At 40.1% G+C, this 18,437-nt stretch overlaps 1 protein-coding gene across 7 annotated transcripts in view; it reads right to left on the bottom strand.

The window, feature by feature from the left end:
• Positions 1–18,437, bottom strand: part of LOC111864158 (piezo-type mechanosensitive ion channel component) — a 288,244-nt gene that overhangs the window by 165,200 nt on the left and 104,607 nt on the right. For all 7 annotated transcript variants that reach the window (XM_023851212.2, XM_023851215.2, XM_023851216.2 and 4 more), the window contains 4 exons: positions 15,273–15,402; positions 12,698–12,897; positions 10,958–11,106; positions 5,252–5,395 (listed from right to left, as the gene is read on the bottom strand). In XM_023851212.2, coding sequence (XP_023706980.1) covers positions 5,252–5,395; positions 10,958–11,106; positions 12,698–12,897; positions 15,273–15,402 — 623 coding nt within the window. The remainder of the gene's footprint in view (positions 1–5,251; positions 5,396–10,957; positions 11,107–12,697; positions 12,898–15,272; positions 15,403–18,437) is intronic.

Below are 18,437 nucleotides of genomic sequence, written 5' to 3'. Positions count from 1 at the left end.
AATATGATACAGAGGACCAAAAATAACATACCAATATAATTTCAGAATACTGGAAAAATAAGTAGGTGGCATCCTGGCTCACTCTGTTCCACTCCAAGGATAGTGAATATCCACATCACAGATTTATAGCATTAGCTTGTTATATTCAGATGCTGGCAGTTTCCAAATTTCAGTTTTAGTCTTACAACAGAAATAAAGTAATTACTGACTCTATTCATTATGTAATTTATGTCGGCCTTTCTATGTTTTAAGTAAAATCAGGACAAACTGTAACCACAAAAGAAATAGTAAAAAAACACTGTATTGTGGCATTTCCGCTGAAAGCCAGAACTGTTATGCCAACAGAGACAGCTCTGCACACACGCCTGTTGCTAGGCAATGGCTCAGTACCTGACATACGATCCCTGCAACAAGCAGACACATGATAATGGAAGAGACATTTTTTGTATGCTCCATGCTGGGGCTATGACATCATCATCCTATCAGACAACCATCACCTCATCTAGCTAAACCACTAACTGCAACTTCAGTGCGCTTAGCACCCACAGTAATTGCACATGTATACAGCTTCAAAGACACCCTATGCCATGTCAACACATCATTCCATACCTTCAAACACATGCATTCTATTGTATCAGTAAGCAGGCACTTTTTACTCTTACCTTCAATATTAACCTATTTTAATAAACCCTAGAACTTAACAACCTTGTACATAATTTTCAGGTCAATCTCCAAGGACGCATATTACTGTACCATATGCCAACACAATGATCCTTGCATTAATACTTACATACTGTCCTGATTTAGTGACTAGACATGGGGAATGGAGTGTTAATTTAATTTATTGGACTCTTGTAACTACAAAGGATTAGAACACTTCCGCTGTTTTCCACACTTCAAAGGTCACTATAGCACAGGCTAAGTTTCAACCAGTTGCAGACTGGTAACGTATTCCAACAGTGCCCTCTGCTTCTGTGCAAACATCCTTTACCAGCTGGTGACTGTCTTGCACCTGTGACCCATAGCTTCAACTGTCAACTACTACTGACTGCAACTGGCCCACGACAGCAACTGTCAAAGTTGCAGCTCAAGTGCTCCCTACATAACTTCAGCATGGGCCATGCAAAAAACTCCATTTCCAATAATTCCTCCATTGTCACTTCACATGTTCATTGTCACAAAAACCTATTTATTGAGCAGTTGCCTAGCAACGGCCATCTCCTCTGGCTCCACTATTTTGGCATTCAGCCATTAGGTTACAATACTATACAACATTACTTAAGCACATTTCCATTCTTTACCCGCCACCCCCAAAATGAATCTAAGGGTAACGCTGGCTGAAATTTAATACCTGCTAATACTGCTGTGAACCTGAAGAATATATGTCCATATAGTTAGGTATGGACATGCCTGTGGCAGCTCAGGTTCGACCCCAGGTTAGGTCATGTGAGATTTCTGGAGGACAAAGTGGCATCAGGTTTTCTTCAAATACTTCAATTTTCCTTGCCAATTCTCATTCCACCAACTGCTTCACACTCATCATGATCTATCATGCAGAGCTACTATAGTAGGCCAAATAACGGCTGATGTACCAAGTAGATGCAGACTCCCCTCCCTCAGAAATATATATATATATACTACTGTGTCCAAAAAGTATCCGACCTTGGGCCAGGAAAACAAAGTTCTGTATCTGGGTGGTTACAATACCTAATCCCCTTCAAAGTAGGCCTATTGTGACTCCACACACTTAGCACAGTGGTCCTTCCATTGCTGGAAGCAATTCTGAAAGGCTTCTTTTGGAAAGGCGTGAAGCTGTGCCATTGCGTTCTGTATAATGTCCTTGTGGCTGCCAAAATGGGAGTCTTTTAGAGGTGCCTTCAATCTCGGGAACAGCCAGAAATCACAAGGAGCCATGTCAGCAGAGTAGGGAGCCTGGCGAACCTGTGGAATGCCGTGCTTGGCCGTGGAAACCCTGGATCAGGTGTGATGAATGAGCTGAGGCGTTGTCATCATGCAGCTGCCAGTTGCATGCATCCCACAGCTCCAGTCTCTTGCACTGAACTGCATCATAAAGATGGCGGAGGACTTCTTGGTAGTACTCCTCATGGACAAGTTGGCCTAGTTGTGCATACTCATGATGCACAACACCACGGTAATCGAAAAAAAACAGTCAGTATCACCTTCACGTTGCTCCAAACCTGTCGTGTTCTTATGGGCCTCGGAGAGGTTGGATGCTTCCATTTTGATGCCTAGACCTTGGTTTCCGGGTCATATCTGTACACCCACGACTCATCACCAGTTATTAGTCTTCAGGAACTCAGGATCCCTGTTGGCGCACTCCAGCATGTCCTGCGTGACCTCAAGACGGAGTTGTTGCTGCTCTGGCAAAAGCAGCTTGGGCACAAATTTTGCCGCCACTCTTCGCATGCCCAAATCCTCAGTTAAAATTGTGTTTGAGGAACCTCTGCTGATCCCAACATCATCAGCAACTTCCCAAATGGTCAAACGATGGTCTCCATGATCAGTGTCTGCACTTTTTCAATGACATCAGCACTTCGGTTCACTGAAGGTCTCTTGGAACACTGGTCACTGTCTGCTGACATATGACCATCTTTAAAGCGGTTGAACCACTCTTTAATATGAGTGACCCCATTGCATCATCACTGAAAGCCTGCTGAATTCTGTGGATTTTTTCCGCTTGCGTATTCCCAACTTTCTGACAAAACTTGATGCAGTATCGCTGCTCCAAGTGTTCTGTCATCTTGAGCGAAACGAGAATGTAACGAACACGGTGTTACAGCACTTTGCTATCTGGTAGCCACAGACACATCCAGCAGTGTTGCAAGTCAGCAAAAAGTCATGCATGTGCATGAAAGTCCCTTCTACCACTACGATCAGTTTCCCCACCCCTTTGGCCATTACTTACAGTGGCAAAAAATAAAGTTGGATATTTTTTGGACAGTGGTCTGTGTGTGTGTGTCTACATATATACAGGGGGGGGTCCAAAAAATCTACTCGCTCTTTGATAGTCAATATCTTTGGAACAAAATGACATGTAGTTACAATTCTTGCATGGTAGTGTAGTGTAATGTTTTCTAAACAGATGATGAAAGTCACACAAGTCACGTGAGTGTTGTGCTGCATGTGCGCTGTGAGCAGAAGACAGCAGCAACAATGGCTGAAAGGTTGTTCTTTGAGCAACGCAAGGCTGTATTGAAGTGGTACTGGAAGTACGAAAACATTAAAGAGGTACGACGATGGCAGAATGAGTTTGGAACTCAGCCACCAACACGTCAAACAACTGACCGTATTCGGGATAAATTTGAAGCCAACGGTACTACCAGGTGTTAATGTGTGGTGTGGTCTGTCATCGCGCGGTTTGATTGGTCCTTTCTTCTTTGAAGGTACCGTAACTGGTCAGGTGTATCTCAATACGCTGCTACAGACATCGATTTTCCCTGCCATTCGAGAGTTGATTGGAGACAAGAGATTTTACCTACAACAAGACGGTGCTCCACCTCACTACCATCGAGATGTCAGGGTGTACTTGGATGACACACTAGCTGGACGATGGATAGGTCGAAGAGGTGCTACTGAGTAACCACCACGGTCTCCAGACCTAACACCTCTCGACTTCTACCTATGGGTAAACTTGAAGAATGAAGTTTATTGACAAAAGCCAGCTACACTGAACGTGCTATGAGAAACCATCGAAGCGTCATGTGCAGCCATCACACCAGACACACTGACAGCCGTAGTTCGCTCAGCAGTTCGGCGACATCGATGCTGTTTAGCCGCTGATGGTGGTCACTTTGAACACAAACAGTGACTCTCTCTCTCCATGAAAGAACTGTAACTACATGTCATTTTGTTCCAAAGATATTGTTTATCAAAGAGTAAGTACATTTTTTGGACCATTCTGTATATATATAGACACACAGGGAGATCGAGAAGTCACACACATCACACTAAGCAATTATATTTTGCTGGTTTAATGCACAAACTAGAGCACTTTTTTTTTATTGCTAGTGGGGTGGGACTAAGTTCCTTGTACTGCGGCCACTTCTGGCCTATTGTACCAGCCCCATTTGATAGGTGAGGGTGATTGTGGAGCAACTGGTGGAATGAAAATTGGCAGGGGAAACCAAAGTACTCGGAGAAAACCTGCCCCAGCGCCACTTTTTCCACCACAAATCCCACTTGACCAGACCCGGGATCGAACCCAGGCCACTGCGGTGGGAAGCCAGTGACTAACCACTTGAGCTATGGTGCGGCCCATAGAGCACTTACTATTAATGTTTATAACCTTACATCTTAGAAATGCAAAATCAAATCATGTCTTTACAACATATGCTCAAAATAGTTTCCTTGTTCAGCAATGCATGCGCGAGCACTTTTTACCATGTTTGAGGCCAATTTGTGGAGCATCTGTAAACCGATGCTGTTAATCGCTGTCGTAATGTTTCTCTTGAGGTCATCCAGTGTTTGTGGATTGTTTTTTTTGAGGTACCCCTGAAGGAAAAAGTCTGCAGGTGACAAATCAGGTGAACACGGGCCCACAATTCTTCCGAAATGAGACGGTCACCAAAAAACTCGCGCAAGAACTGCATGGTTTCATTAGATGTGTGACATGTGGCAGCGTCTTGCTGCAACCAACACTTATGTTCATCAACTTCAAGAAGCGCATTAAACTGTGTAATGATGTCTTCGTACACTGGACTGTTCACTGTTGTGTCAAAGAAAACTTGGCTCACTATTCGATGATGTGATATAGCACACCACACTCCAATTTGGTGACAGTACAAGGGCTTTTCATGTAACACATGTGGATTTTCTGATGACCAAATCCTACTGTTTTGACTGTTCACGTAGCCACTATGGTGAAACCATGCTTCGTCTGTGAAGAAAAACTGATCAAACTCTTCAATTCCATGGTTCCCAACAAATGTCGTTGTTCTTGGGAGAACGAAATGTCTGTCACGCAATAAACAAAGCTGTACTGCAGACGTCGAATGACCAATATACGACAGATGGCATTTCTACACATTGTTAGTACTCCTACAGTACCACCTTGTGGTGGGAGATGTAATTATATCAACTGCAATACAATTTATAACAACTTTTAGTTTGATGTGCATGACTTTATGAACTCCCCATATATATAAAGAAGATATATGGACAACTGTTTACCAGAAAATACTTAGAAGTGAAGAGTTCAGTAATCCAACAGTCTGACAGACAGTCCACTTACCTGCAACTTATATCAGTAAGCGCGAGGAAGTCCTTGTGGAAATAGTGCATCTGTATCACCGTGATTACGAGAAAAAAGGTTGGAGTAAGCAGTTTAACAAACAACTCACTGGTCTGGAATATCTCCATGCCGATGTCTTTTTGTCTGGAAGGGAACAAGAGAAGTAAAAGGTAAAGTTGTCCATGTTGCTACCAAAGTAAGCACTACACAATCAAGAAGTATGGAGGAGTGGATGTATAATCCAAGTATTCTTGGCCTTGACACTAGATGCTGGTGAGTGGCCAGCTTCATGCACCAGCCACTTCACCACCGGCAAGAAAGAGACCCAGGTACCCATTGGACAGGAGGCTGTGTGAGCCCCAGAACCAGTCTGGATGAGCGGAGAAGAGAAAATTCTTGCCCCTACCGGGACTTGAACTCTAACCCCTAGGCCATCCAGCCTGTAGCCAGTCACTATACTGACTGCACTATCCTGGTGAGAAGTGCATGAACAAAACAAGAACACCATGGGGATTCTCATGTAAAAATACCTTTCTTAGGTCTTAAAAACACAAAGCTATTTGAAAGCAAAATCTAGGCATTAACCACACAAAGGCAAGAAATCATCTCTGCACCTAAGAATCATGCCCAGAGGACATGTAAATAATAGTCAGTAGTAGATAACGTTACTGGTCAGTTTCAAGCTCTGGTCACTTTTACTCCTGGGAAAAGAGTCCCTGGTACTACACTGCACAGGCTTGGTGGGCTTCATAAGTTACAATTGTGGTAGCAAAGCAAAATCAGTGACCCTGTCAGAAATTATATTCCACCTGTCTCAACCATATCCAGTCACTTACCATATAGTGATCCTGATGATTCATAAAAATAAGTTGTGAGAATAAATTGTGGCATGTACTGCATAAGGAGGGATTAGAGGGAACTACACTAATATTTGCCAGATATTGCCAAGGAATTTATAGGAATGAAGGACTGTTACTCATATTTTCAATGAAATGAACGAAATGCATGTTGCCATCTCTGTTGTTTTTAAAACATGAAAAATATTCTCAATCACTCAATCATGGAGCTGAGCCCCTCTTGAGAAGCCGCCAACTGTGCAGCTACTAAAGAATTTTCCAGCATTTATGGAACCCGAATATTCATTACCATGTTCACAAGAGCCCTCCACAGGTCCCTATTCTGAGCCAGATCAATCAAATCCATACCATCCCATCCCATCCTATCTCTCTAAGATACATTTTAATATTGTTCACCCACCCATGCCTTAAGTCTTCCCAGTGGTTTCTTTCCTTCTGGCTTTCCCACCAATATCCTATATGCATTCATCTCCCACATTCATGCTACATGCCCTGCCCACCTCAGCTTAATTGACTTGATCATTCTACGAGGATAAGCCAATAAGTAAGTTACAAATGGATATAGAATTTAAACAAATAAGAGTACTGATTTGAAAAATGCTTTTATTTCTCAACATAATCTCCCTGTACATTGAGGCACTTCTCCCATCCTTTCACAAGCCCCTGAAATGCAGCAGCATAAAATTCTTTGGGTTGCTGTGAGAACCAGGTGGTGACTTCCCTTTCTACATCTTAATCGTAGGGAAAATGTTTAGCTGAAAGGTAATGTTTAAGAGGGCCAAACAAATGAAAGGCGCTTGGAGCAAGGTCGGGGCTATACATAGGATGCTCGAGGACTTCCCACTTGAAATTTCGCAGCATCTCATTTGTCCTGTTGGCAGTATGGGTATGTGCGTTGTCATGCAAGAGCAACACGCCTTTAGTGAGGAGTCCTGGTTGCTTCCGTTGAATGGCCCTATGAAGTTTCCTGAGGATGTTACAGTAGGAGTCGGCATTTACGTAAATGCTGACTCCTACTGTAACATCCTTAGGATGTAAATGTTCCCTGTAAAGAGAAGTCACTGCCTGGTTCTGAAAGCAGCCCAAAGAATTTGATGCTGCTGGTTTCCAGGGGCTTGTGAAATGATAGGACAAGTGCCTCAATGTACAGGGAGATTATGCTGAGAAATAAAAGCATTTTTCAAATCAGTACTCTTACTTGTTTAAGTTCTATATCCATTTGTAGCTTACTTATTGACAGCAGATAAATTGGCTAAGAATGGAGCTGAACATCCGTTCATAGGACCTGAACCAGCCTGTGACATCTCTATAGGAGTTGCCAGAAAAGCAATCAGGGACTGGACAAATATGAAGCACAAGAAATACTGGGGATCCTTGACTGGACTCAGGCAAGCAAAGGGACTCATACAAGGACCCTCTGCTAAAAGAGTGAAGGAACTGTTGAAGTTAAACAGGAACCAGCTACAATGGGTGGTGGGACTACTTACAGAACACTGTCACCTTAAAGGACACCTCTTCAAACTGGGACTAAGTGATAGTCCCACTTGTGAGAGGTGTCAAGAAGAAAATGAAACAGCCACACATATCCTGTGTGAATGTGAGGCCTTAGCTTATCTAAGATTATGTCACTTGGGTCACTACTTTATGGAACCAAGTGAGTATTTCGATGTTCCCAAGTACAAAATCCTATGCTTCATTTGAAGCACAGGATTGCTGAGGGGATAATCAAAAGGGGAAGCACAATAGAGCACTGTAGGTTGCAGTGCAAGGGCCCAGAAGGCCCACCCCTTATACATTCTTTTAACTTACTTATTGACTTACCTACATAATTATACTGGGAGAAGAGTACAAGTTGTGAAGCTCCTCATTATGCAGTTTTCTCCAACCTCCTGTCACTTAATCTCTGTTTGGTCCAAATATTCTCACCACCCTGTTCTCAAACACTCTCAGTCTATGTTCCTCCCTTAATGTCAGAGACCAAGTTTCACACCCATACAGAACCACAGACAAAATTATAGTTTTGTATAATTTAATTTTTATGATTTCAGACAGCAGACAAAAAGACAAAAGATTCTTGACTGAATGGTAGCAAGCATTACTTGAGTTCAATCTCCTCTTAATTTCGTCGTGAATCAACTTTGATTTGTTATTGCCGTTCTCAAATATTTGAACTGTGTCACATTTTCAAAGCATCTGTGGGCCATCTTCATGTCATGATTTTTCCCTGCATTCTCATGATGAGACAACAACATATACTTAGTTCTTTCTGTATTTGCTTCTAGTCCAACCTCTTTGCTATCATCAATTAAAGTTTGTGTGTTTTTTACAATTCTTTATTAGAGTCCGTCACAACACAATACAATGGTAAAGGCTAAAATCAGCTTAGCTACATGTTATAGATTGCTTGAAATCTATATTTCCCACAGAATGGACAAAATACATCATAAGATGAGGCACCAGCTAAACAATTAATGTCAAAACTATACTACATCTATACCATGGGCCTCCAAGAAGTTTATTACATGTGTGGGATTTGTCGATACTCCAATAGACAACCACTTTGGAAAGTTTGTGGACCCTGAAAAGGCCCGTTTGTTCCTTGATAGTAGGCCTGCCTGAAAGACTGGTGATGTAGGGCTGCGTGCGCCGGTAGAAATAGATGTTGGCTATGGTGTGTTGACTAATGTTGCGGCAGCTGAGTTAGTTGTCTGGACGCAGTGCGGCAGTTGCCAGAAGTTGCCTAGTCACTGGAGGCTTGCGGCAACTATGTCAGTTGCCTGGCCGCTGTGAACAGCTGATGCCTCTGGGCTGCTGTCTCAGGATGAACCGAGTGTGTCGACTAATGTTGCAGCAGCTGAGTTAGTTCTCTGGTCGCAGTGCGGCAGTTGCCGGAAGTTGCCCGGTCGCAGAGCGTGGTTGCTGGAAGACGTCTGGTCACGGAGCGCAGTCGCTGGAGTGGTGGCAGCTGTGTCACTTGCCCGGTGTGTTGGGCATGACTGCCGGAGAGCCAAGACAGCCGTCCCTGATGCAGTGAAAAGCCGATGACTCCAAAGACCAATCGCTCTGGACTAGGTGTGATGGCTGACTGGCTGATGTGGTCACTGACGATTGCAAGCTTTGGGCTCCGCCTTTTATACCATGCATGATGGAGGAGCGAAACTTGCAGTTGTGATTGTGAGAGCTGATTGGCTAGTGCATGTAATGATCTGAATGTGGACTAGACAGCGAGTGCTGTATAAATGTGAGCGTTGAAAGCAATGTGATTGGTTAGCGCACGTGCTGGTGAAAAGTGAGCTGGACAGCGGGTGCTGTATAAATATGAGAGCTGACAGCAATGTGCTATTGACTTAGGGTGAGTGCTGTCCGTTGATCAGCGAAACATTGTGATAGTATGTGGGATGTTCCCACACATGTATACAAGTCTAGAATATACCATTATATCCATGGGAATACAACAAATTGCAGCAACTGACTTGACGATATGTAATATCACATGAAAAGTTTTTAACCTTATTTTACGCCATAACTTTCGTTTTTATAATAAGTTTATAATTCATTGTATTTTTTACCATGTATTTTATAATGTAATAATTACCAAGTATCCAGCTTCACTATCACAATTGCAGTTCAGTAGTGTGTCAGTATGTAACCATGTGTTTGCCTGATGACGGCTTTAATAGCCGAAACATGTAGCTAAGGTAATTTTAGCCTTGACCACTGTATTGTTGTATTGTGACGGACTCTAATAGAGAACTGTATATAATAACACAACAGGATGCACGAAATAAAAATTGTTTTTCTTTATGGTATCTATATTATCACCCAGCAGATTCACATCATCGGCATAGACCAACAGCTGATGTGTCCAGTTTAATTTCAGTCCCACCTGGTTTCCCTGAGCCTTCTTAATGGCATATTCTAAAGCAAAGTTGAAAAGGAGTGCCGATAAAGCACCTTCCTTTAGACCATATTGAGCAGGAAAATATTTACTCATATGGACTCTGCTACCTTTCTTTTAAACACATTTTAATCAGCCTCACTGGCTTCATGAGTACCCCAGACTCTATTAGGATATTGTACATTACTTCCATCATAAATGAAACACAGGCTTTCTTGAAGTCTATGAATAGCTGATGTACTGTCTCAATATACTCCCATTTTTTCTCCAGTATCTGACAAATGCAAAAGATCTAATCAGTATCTGATCTCTTTATGTTGAAACCCACACTGATGATCCCCAACAATTTCACCTATATATGGAGTTAACATTGAGAGAAGAATATTGGATAAAATTTTGTACGAAGTTAATAGCAGTGATATCCCATGATAATTACTACGATCAGTTTCATTACCCTTCTTGAGAACCGGTACAATAATAGACTCCTTCTACTGATCAGATAATTTTTCCTTATTCTGAAAATCGTTCTGCACAGAATTTTTTATTAGATTCACATCTATTTCCATACACAGAATTTTTTATTTCCATACAATATTTCACATGTCCGAATTCCAATAGTTCATCAGTAATAGCCACCAAGTGCAAAGCAAAACATAGATTGTGCATGATTACCATGCTGTTTTAAAGGCAAAAAAATAAAGTTGACAAAATCTGCACTTTTCTAGAGATCCATTCCCACAAAAAATCACAGGGCCCTACATTAAGTCTCACTCCCACATCAGGAAGTCTGCATGGTTACCATACTGGTATTACTGATTACAAGAAATCTAGGGAGTACAAAGTTGGGCTTGCCTCTTGTGGTAAATGTTCATACAAGCCTCTGTGTCTTCATAAATATGGGAAGTGGGTTAGAAGAAATTAGATTATAATTCAAATAAACATGTAACTTACAATTCTTGAGAAATTCCAAGGTAGTTAGTCCAGTAGTAGGGGAAATCATCAAACTGGTATGTGTAGATCAGCACTAATATGGACATGGAGTAGATGATGACAGTCAGCCAGAATCCATACATGAACTTGCGCCAAATTTGATAAGAGAGCTGAAGCAAAAAGAGTTCTCAGACTAATTCCACTTTTTAGTACTAATCCTTTAACTGTTATGCAAGCAGCAATTCCATAACAGAGCTTGGCCAAGCATGCCATATAACACTGGCAGTAATATTCTAGCATATATACAATCACGTTATTTATCTCCTTTACTCTGAGATGTTCCAAGAAATACACTTTCCAGACAGCACATTCACTTTGATACTGTGTGTCTAAATATCTTTATAAGTGCATCACTATTAGATAGTAACACACATCATTAAGTCATCTTTATAAAGTTACTAGATTCTGTTTTCAACATACAATGGGAACAAAAATCATTATCCTGCAAATCTTGATACAGCACAGTCCCAATTATCTGTGCACAAATTATCCAGTTTGTGCATGTTAGTAATCCTGTGGAGCACTGAGTAAGTTTCATCAGTTCATCCTTCCATCTGACCCCATCCCTCTATCTTTATAAATAAAACAACCACTAGATGGATTTTTCACAAAATCTGATATTTGAGAATTTTATGAAACACTGTTGAGTAATTCAGTTTCCACTTAGAGTAGACAATTTTAACAAACACTTTACATGAACACTTACATACATTTCTGCATATATTTCAAGCATAACTTGCTGAATAGTTATTGTAATGAAAGATGTTTCAAACTGAAGTTGTAGAGAAAACAGAAACACACATTTATACTCCATTCAGTTCTTCTGGAAGTATTATGATCTTAAATAACTAAGCAAACTGAACACTATGCATATATTTCCAAATTTCTATACTTCAGGATCACAATGGTCTTGGATTATCAGTGTTTTCCAATTACTCATGCATCTTTTCCGCATAATCGGAAGTATGCTGTAGATCTTAACAAGCCCTATGCTTTATGTTAAACACCAATTTCATGTATGATAAGCCACTTTTAGGAAAATTATAAAAAGTATTATTTGAATTTCATTTAAAGTAGAGAGTTACATTATATGAACAAACAGGTATGGATCAAAATTTATTTCATCAGACAATTTTTAGTTTTGACCTCCAATATCACATTTCATCAAAATTTACTGAACAGTTTTTGATATGAAACATGCAGGTAGATTCTAAAGGGTTCCACCAATGGTGAATTAACACCAAGAATTACTTAGTTTTTGGCCTTTGGCCACTGTCTGGCATTCTAAAGAACCAGAGAACAAAATTTTGGAAAATGGATGTTTCTCTCCCCAGGTGAGGGGGGGCAGACACCTACTTTGTTAGGTCCAGCGAGTGAGGTTAGATCTTTCTAAGGGACCCAACAGACGTCTCTCCCCTCACCTGAGGATGGAAACAGATCCAGGTTCCAGAACATTGAATTTCCTAGGTCTTTAGAATACTGGATGAATAACAAAGTCCAAAAACCAAGTAAATCTGAAATACACAGGTAACTGGACAGCAGGGTAGCCTGATCTGACTTCTCCCATATAAGCTCACCTCATGCACTGGTGCTAACTATAGTAAGACAAAAACTGTTCTCATTTAATGAGACAAAATGTCCAGTTACCACTTTTATTTGTGTGTAAAAAGACACCCTTGCTGGCAATACTCATGCACTCACCTGAAAGACAAGTACAAAGATGAGGAAGAGTGCCATGTAGATAATGCGATACACAGTCATTCGAGTGCCACTAAGGCCTATCACAAAGAGCATTATGGCAACCACCCAAATCCAGAACTTGGTCAGAAGGTTATTAACAAAGTCACCCAGCCAATTCATGGCCTGACTTGACTGCTTGGCTCCGTCCGTGCCTGAAAAACCTGCAACAACAGTTCACCGTGGTGCTGAATGTTCTGCTACAGCTTTCTGTGACTGTGATTTTCATTATAAAACATCAAATTCACCCAAATATCCTACCACCTTGTCTAGTGAACCAAAATATTTTTAGGCACATTTGCAATCTTACAGAGCCTCTATTCAGTTTACCTCTTCTGTGTCTATATGTCTGCAGAACGAAACAACTTGAAAACCACTGATTTTCATTTATGAGAGTGAAAACTGTTTCAAACAAAAGTTGTAGAGAAACACACATTGCATACAGAATACAATTTGTCTCTACATTTTACAAAATAATCAAATAACAGGAACCCAGTGTGTACATTTCAGAATTTGTATGTTCAGCAATGAAATAATGGTCTCCTGAACATATTACAGGATTAGTGAAGTTTCATTTTCAATAATAATTTAATAAAACTTCCTCTCACCAGAATTTCTAAATATATATGTATATAATTACACATTTAACTAACTACACTTGATCATACTGTCAATGTCTTTTATTCCTTATCCTAATGAGTGAATATGCATGAAAATAAACGATTCAACCGTTTCAGCAAAAGGTCACAATTAGAAAGAAGGGGAGGGGGAAGAATAAATTCTTGGAATTTGTTGAAATCCGTTTTGTTTCGCTTTTTATTTATTCATTAAATACAGGCCTATAGATGTGATTACTTGCAAATCTGAATAATTATCAACTTAAAGCAGCTTTGTGCATCATCATCAGTAATCTGTCAGATGACAGGGCCACAGTCTCTTCCAAAACAGTTCCTCCACTTAATGCGACTCTTATTTCCACTTTGTTTTGACTCCAGAGAAAACATCTCGCATACATGGTATCTCTGTTTTTGGAAAGAGACTATCCAGGAAAAGTGATAATGTGGTAGTTTTTCCATTTGCTTTCCACATCGCAGTACCACAGCCGTTTAAACCACTCTGGTCACGCCTATTGCTATACGAACTTGAACCATCTCGAGCATAATTTGCTCTGTGCTTCAAGTCACTGCCAATGACGCTGCTTCCGGCATCAGTTTTTCGTTTTTGGTGTCTCTCTTCTTCTGATGCCTACCCTTTGACCTGTCCAGCAAGGGAGGCCCTGCCAGTAGCTACGCTACTGCTGGTATAGCTCTCAGGGTCCTTGCTGCATATTAATTTAATAATTGATTATTACAAGAGAAGTGTTCACCATACTTTTAATTATTCAGTTCATCCAAAATAAGACACCTCTGAAATTAAAGAATATCTCTTCTTTTCTCACATTAGATTCACTTTCTTTTCTTATACATAATGTGAAGAGCACACATGTTAGCATGTCATTTGTAATTTCTTTTGTAGAGCACATCTGTTCAAGTGTTCATTGCATACTAGTATAATTTTGTTTTACTGCACTGTACATCTCTACTTTAAAAGAAAATCTCAGACTGAGGGTGTTTAAGAACAAAGTGCCGCAGAGAATATTTGGAAATAAGAAAGAGGAATTAACTTGGGAACAGTGATAACTACAAAATGACAAGCTTCTGAATTATCCATCTGTAAGTATTAAAGTAAGATGGGTACGAGAGCTAGATATCATGGGGATCATGAGAAGCACTGTCATGATTCAGTAACTAGACACAAGGTTTGGATTTGTAACTGGTTTATTGAACTCCTATAACTCATAGCTACATATATAACACTCTCACCAATTCACTCACTAGACATCTCACTATGGCTTCTAGTCTTCACTAGTGACTGATGCCTGGTAATGGACCCCAACAGTGTCCTCTTCTGTTCGCATCGTTACATTTTGTGACTGTCTCACACCTAACCCACTGCTCAAAATGTCTACTTCCAAGCCATGACTGGCTAACTTTTACTGATGGCTCTTACTATATATATAGCCTTGGCATGAACCACATAGAAAATACCACATTGCCTAGTAATGGCCCAACAGTTCTACTGTTGCATACGCATGGACAGGTGTTTACTGTGCCGCTGTGTAGCAACAGCTGTCTCTTCTTGCTCCACTATTCCAGTTTCAGCCCTCATGTCACAATACAAAGTGCTGGTAGTGAAACCTTAAGGAAATAGACAACCTGGTAGTCCTATGCATACATGGAATAAAATATTAAAATCAAGCTTAGAGAAATAGGGGATAAAAGTGTTGGTAAAGTATGGGATACAAGGTGGGATTTTGTGAACAGAATAAACAACCAGGTTCCATAAAATCATGGAATTCTTTCTTCTGAGTAATACCAGACTCCACACTATGCAATCAGACATCACTATGTTGCTACAAAACACTTGCAAACACATGCAATGATTCTCAGGTCCAGGACATTATGTACACTATGAAGTTATTTCACCAATCCTGTCTTACCTCTGGTTGCAGGGCCAACAGTAATTTGTAAAGGTGCAGCCATGTCTTCCAGTGCAGATGTGTTGCGTCTTTCAAAGCGTTCTTGCATAAACTGACGCAATGTTATCCAGAAGAAGAGAGTATATAAACTCTGAAAAATGAAAAGCAAGAAAAAATTGGACTGTCAGGCTACACATAATATGTGATCATATGAGTCTTACGTATCTTGAAATAATGTCACCAATTAATAGAAGAAATGTTGCAGAAGACTGAAGAGGGGTGGATAATTTAGATGTGTGTAATAATAGTGTTCACCTTACTGCCATCTATGAGTTGACTGTCTAGAAAATGTGGGGGCCTCGACCTCTGACATCCCTATGGGCCTTCACGGCCTGTTACAGGGGCAGGTTAATATTACTCTTTATATCAATTTTCTACAGCTCAATGTGATAGAAATATGTTTTGAAATTTGACTAATGTGGCTTTTTTTGTTCTTGCTGATCCAGCATACCTTCAAATCTAGTTCAGAAACTGCTAAGTTTAAAATACGATAATTCATTAATCTTAGCTTAAATCATCAAAAGACATTTTGTGAAACATGCTTATACACATAACCAGATGCATGCTGGTGTAAGATTTGACCAAAGATCTCAGTTAACTAACAAACTAACTACACAGAGAAGAGTCCCTCTTGATAAACAAATCCTGCTCAGCTGTCAAGAAATTCCCAGCATGTTAAGGAATCTGAAGGTTCATTACTGCATTCACAAAGGCCAACTAATCCTTGTCTTGAGCCAGATGAATTCAAGTCACACACTTCCACACTATTTCTGTAAGATTAATTTAAACAGTGTGAAGGTCTTCCTACTGGTCTTTCTAACAAGGTCTCTTTCCTTCAGGTTTTTCTACCAAAACTTTGTATGAACTTTTCTTCTCCATCACATGCCTTGCTCATCTCAGGCTCCCTGATCTCACCATTCTAATATCTGGTGAAGAACACAAATTATGAAGCTCCTTGTTATGCAGTTTTCTCCAGCTTCCTGTCACTTCACAACCTCCAATTATTCTTTTCAGTACCCTGTTCACAAACACCCTTGGTCTCTGTTCCATCCTGAACATGAGAGACCAAGTTTCACACCTACATAGAGCACCAGGCAAAGTACAGTTTTGTAAGTTCACTCTTCAAATTTTTGGACATCACATGGAAGAAAAAAGATTCTGCACTGAATGACAGCAAGCATTCTACAGATTTGATCTGCTCTTATTTTCTCAATCAATGCAATTTTGATTTGGCTGTGCTGTTCTCAAACATTTGAACACTGCCACATTTTCAAAGGATCTTCATATTGTGATTCTATCCTGTATTCTGGTGAGAAAACAAAATATACTTAGCTTTCTCTACATTTACTTCTACACCAACATCCTTATTAGCATCTAATGGAAATTTTGTGTTTTTATTTATGGTATTTATATTACTGTCCAGTCAATTAACATCATTAAACAGAAGTGATGTGTCCCATTTAATTTCAATCCCTCCTGATTTCCTTGAACCTTCCTAATGGTGTGTTTTAAACAAAGGTGAAAGATAATGGTGATGTTTCAGACTATCTGGAATAGAAAATGTATGGGACAACATTTTTTCTATATAGACTTTAACATAGGTTTCATTTATGCACATGTTAATTAACCTAACTCATTTCATGGGTATACCAAACTTAATGACAACTTTAAACAATACTTTCTTCTTAACTTAATCACAGTTCCTAGCTGATGAAATGAAATATGAGGGCTATTCAGAAAGTAACCTCAGCTGAGCTGCTAACAAACAGGCAATGAGAAAAAAAAATATTATATACAAAAAATTCGTATATACTTAAGCTACTTCTCAGCACAGTCTTTGCCGGAACTGAGGTACTTGTCATATTGGGGAATAACTTTTGGTATGTCTGTGTCAAAGAAGTCTTTGCACTTTCCGTCAACTCATTACTGTTGAAGCGCTGTGATCCCAACCAATTTTTCAGGTAAGTAAACATATGGCAGTCACTCAGAGCAAGATCAGGGGTGTAAGGAGGGTGGTCAAACAACTCCCAGTTAAAATGCTCCAGCAGTGCTCGAGTGCAAGCAACTTTATATGGATGCACAGTCATGAAGGAGCACTACACTGGATGTCAGCTTTCCATACCTTTTTTTCTGAATGTCCCTATGCAGTTTTTTACTGTTTCACAGTATACTTGTGACATTATTGTGGCACCTTGTTGAATGAATTCCACCATCAGTGCTCCTTTCCAGTCCCACAAAACAGTTTTCATCAGATTTCTGGCATGTCAACATCTGTTTAAATTTTTTTGCTTGTTGGGTCAATGTGTGTACATCCATTGCTTTAACTGCACTTTGGTTTCAACATTCACAAATGAATTATCATCAGCTGTTACTGTTCATCACCATCTTTGTGGTGTAGCTCTAAAAATGTCAAAGCCTAAACCATTCTCTGTATTTTGTGTGCACCCATGAACATTTTTGGAACCATTCTTTCGCAAAATTTGTGATAACTTCGCCTAGCTGTGATAATCTCATAGAGAACAATGCATGAGATTTGTGGAAATTCACACAAAAGTTCCAAAATTGTGAAGCGCCATTTTTCACAAATTTTTTGGTCAACATTTTGAACAAGATCTCGTCCATCACTCACTACAGATGGCTGACTGATTCACTTTTCATTGTGAACATTTGTTTGCCAATCTCTGAATATTCAATGCCATTGTTTTACAGTTCCTTCACTCATTACACTTTCAGTGTAAACCGCCATGCATGACTCATGCTGGACTTCCATAGCACTCATGCTTTTAGCATGAAGAAAATTGGTAACAGAGCAAATTTTGCAAGCTGCTGGGATTATCAATTGCAGGATATATCATATGTGACTATATAGAGACAAGAATAAACACTAGGTGACCAGTTATGTGATGGTTAACTGGGCAATGAGTCACATGATGCTACCTTATTATGTGCGAGCTCTCCCCCACTCCTGTATCAGCTGCCTAAAATAAACAAAGGTTACTTTCCGAACAGCCCTCATACTAGAAAGCTGAAGTAGAAAAAAGAAATAGTCCATCCACTAAAATCTAATGGTGTTACCAAGACAGCAAATGGCTGATCAAGTTGTGGTGCTGAATATGTCAAAACCTC

Source organism: Cryptotermes secundus, unplaced genomic scaffold, assembly GCF_002891405.2.
Source record: "Cryptotermes secundus unplaced genomic scaffold, Csec_1.0 scaffold1647, whole genome shotgun sequence".
In the NCBI taxonomy this organism is placed as follows: domain Eukaryota; kingdom Metazoa; phylum Arthropoda; class Insecta; order Blattodea; family Kalotermitidae; genus Cryptotermes; species Cryptotermes secundus.
Note: the sequence above shows the minus strand (reverse complement) of the source record. Positions and strands in the feature narration are given on the sequence as shown.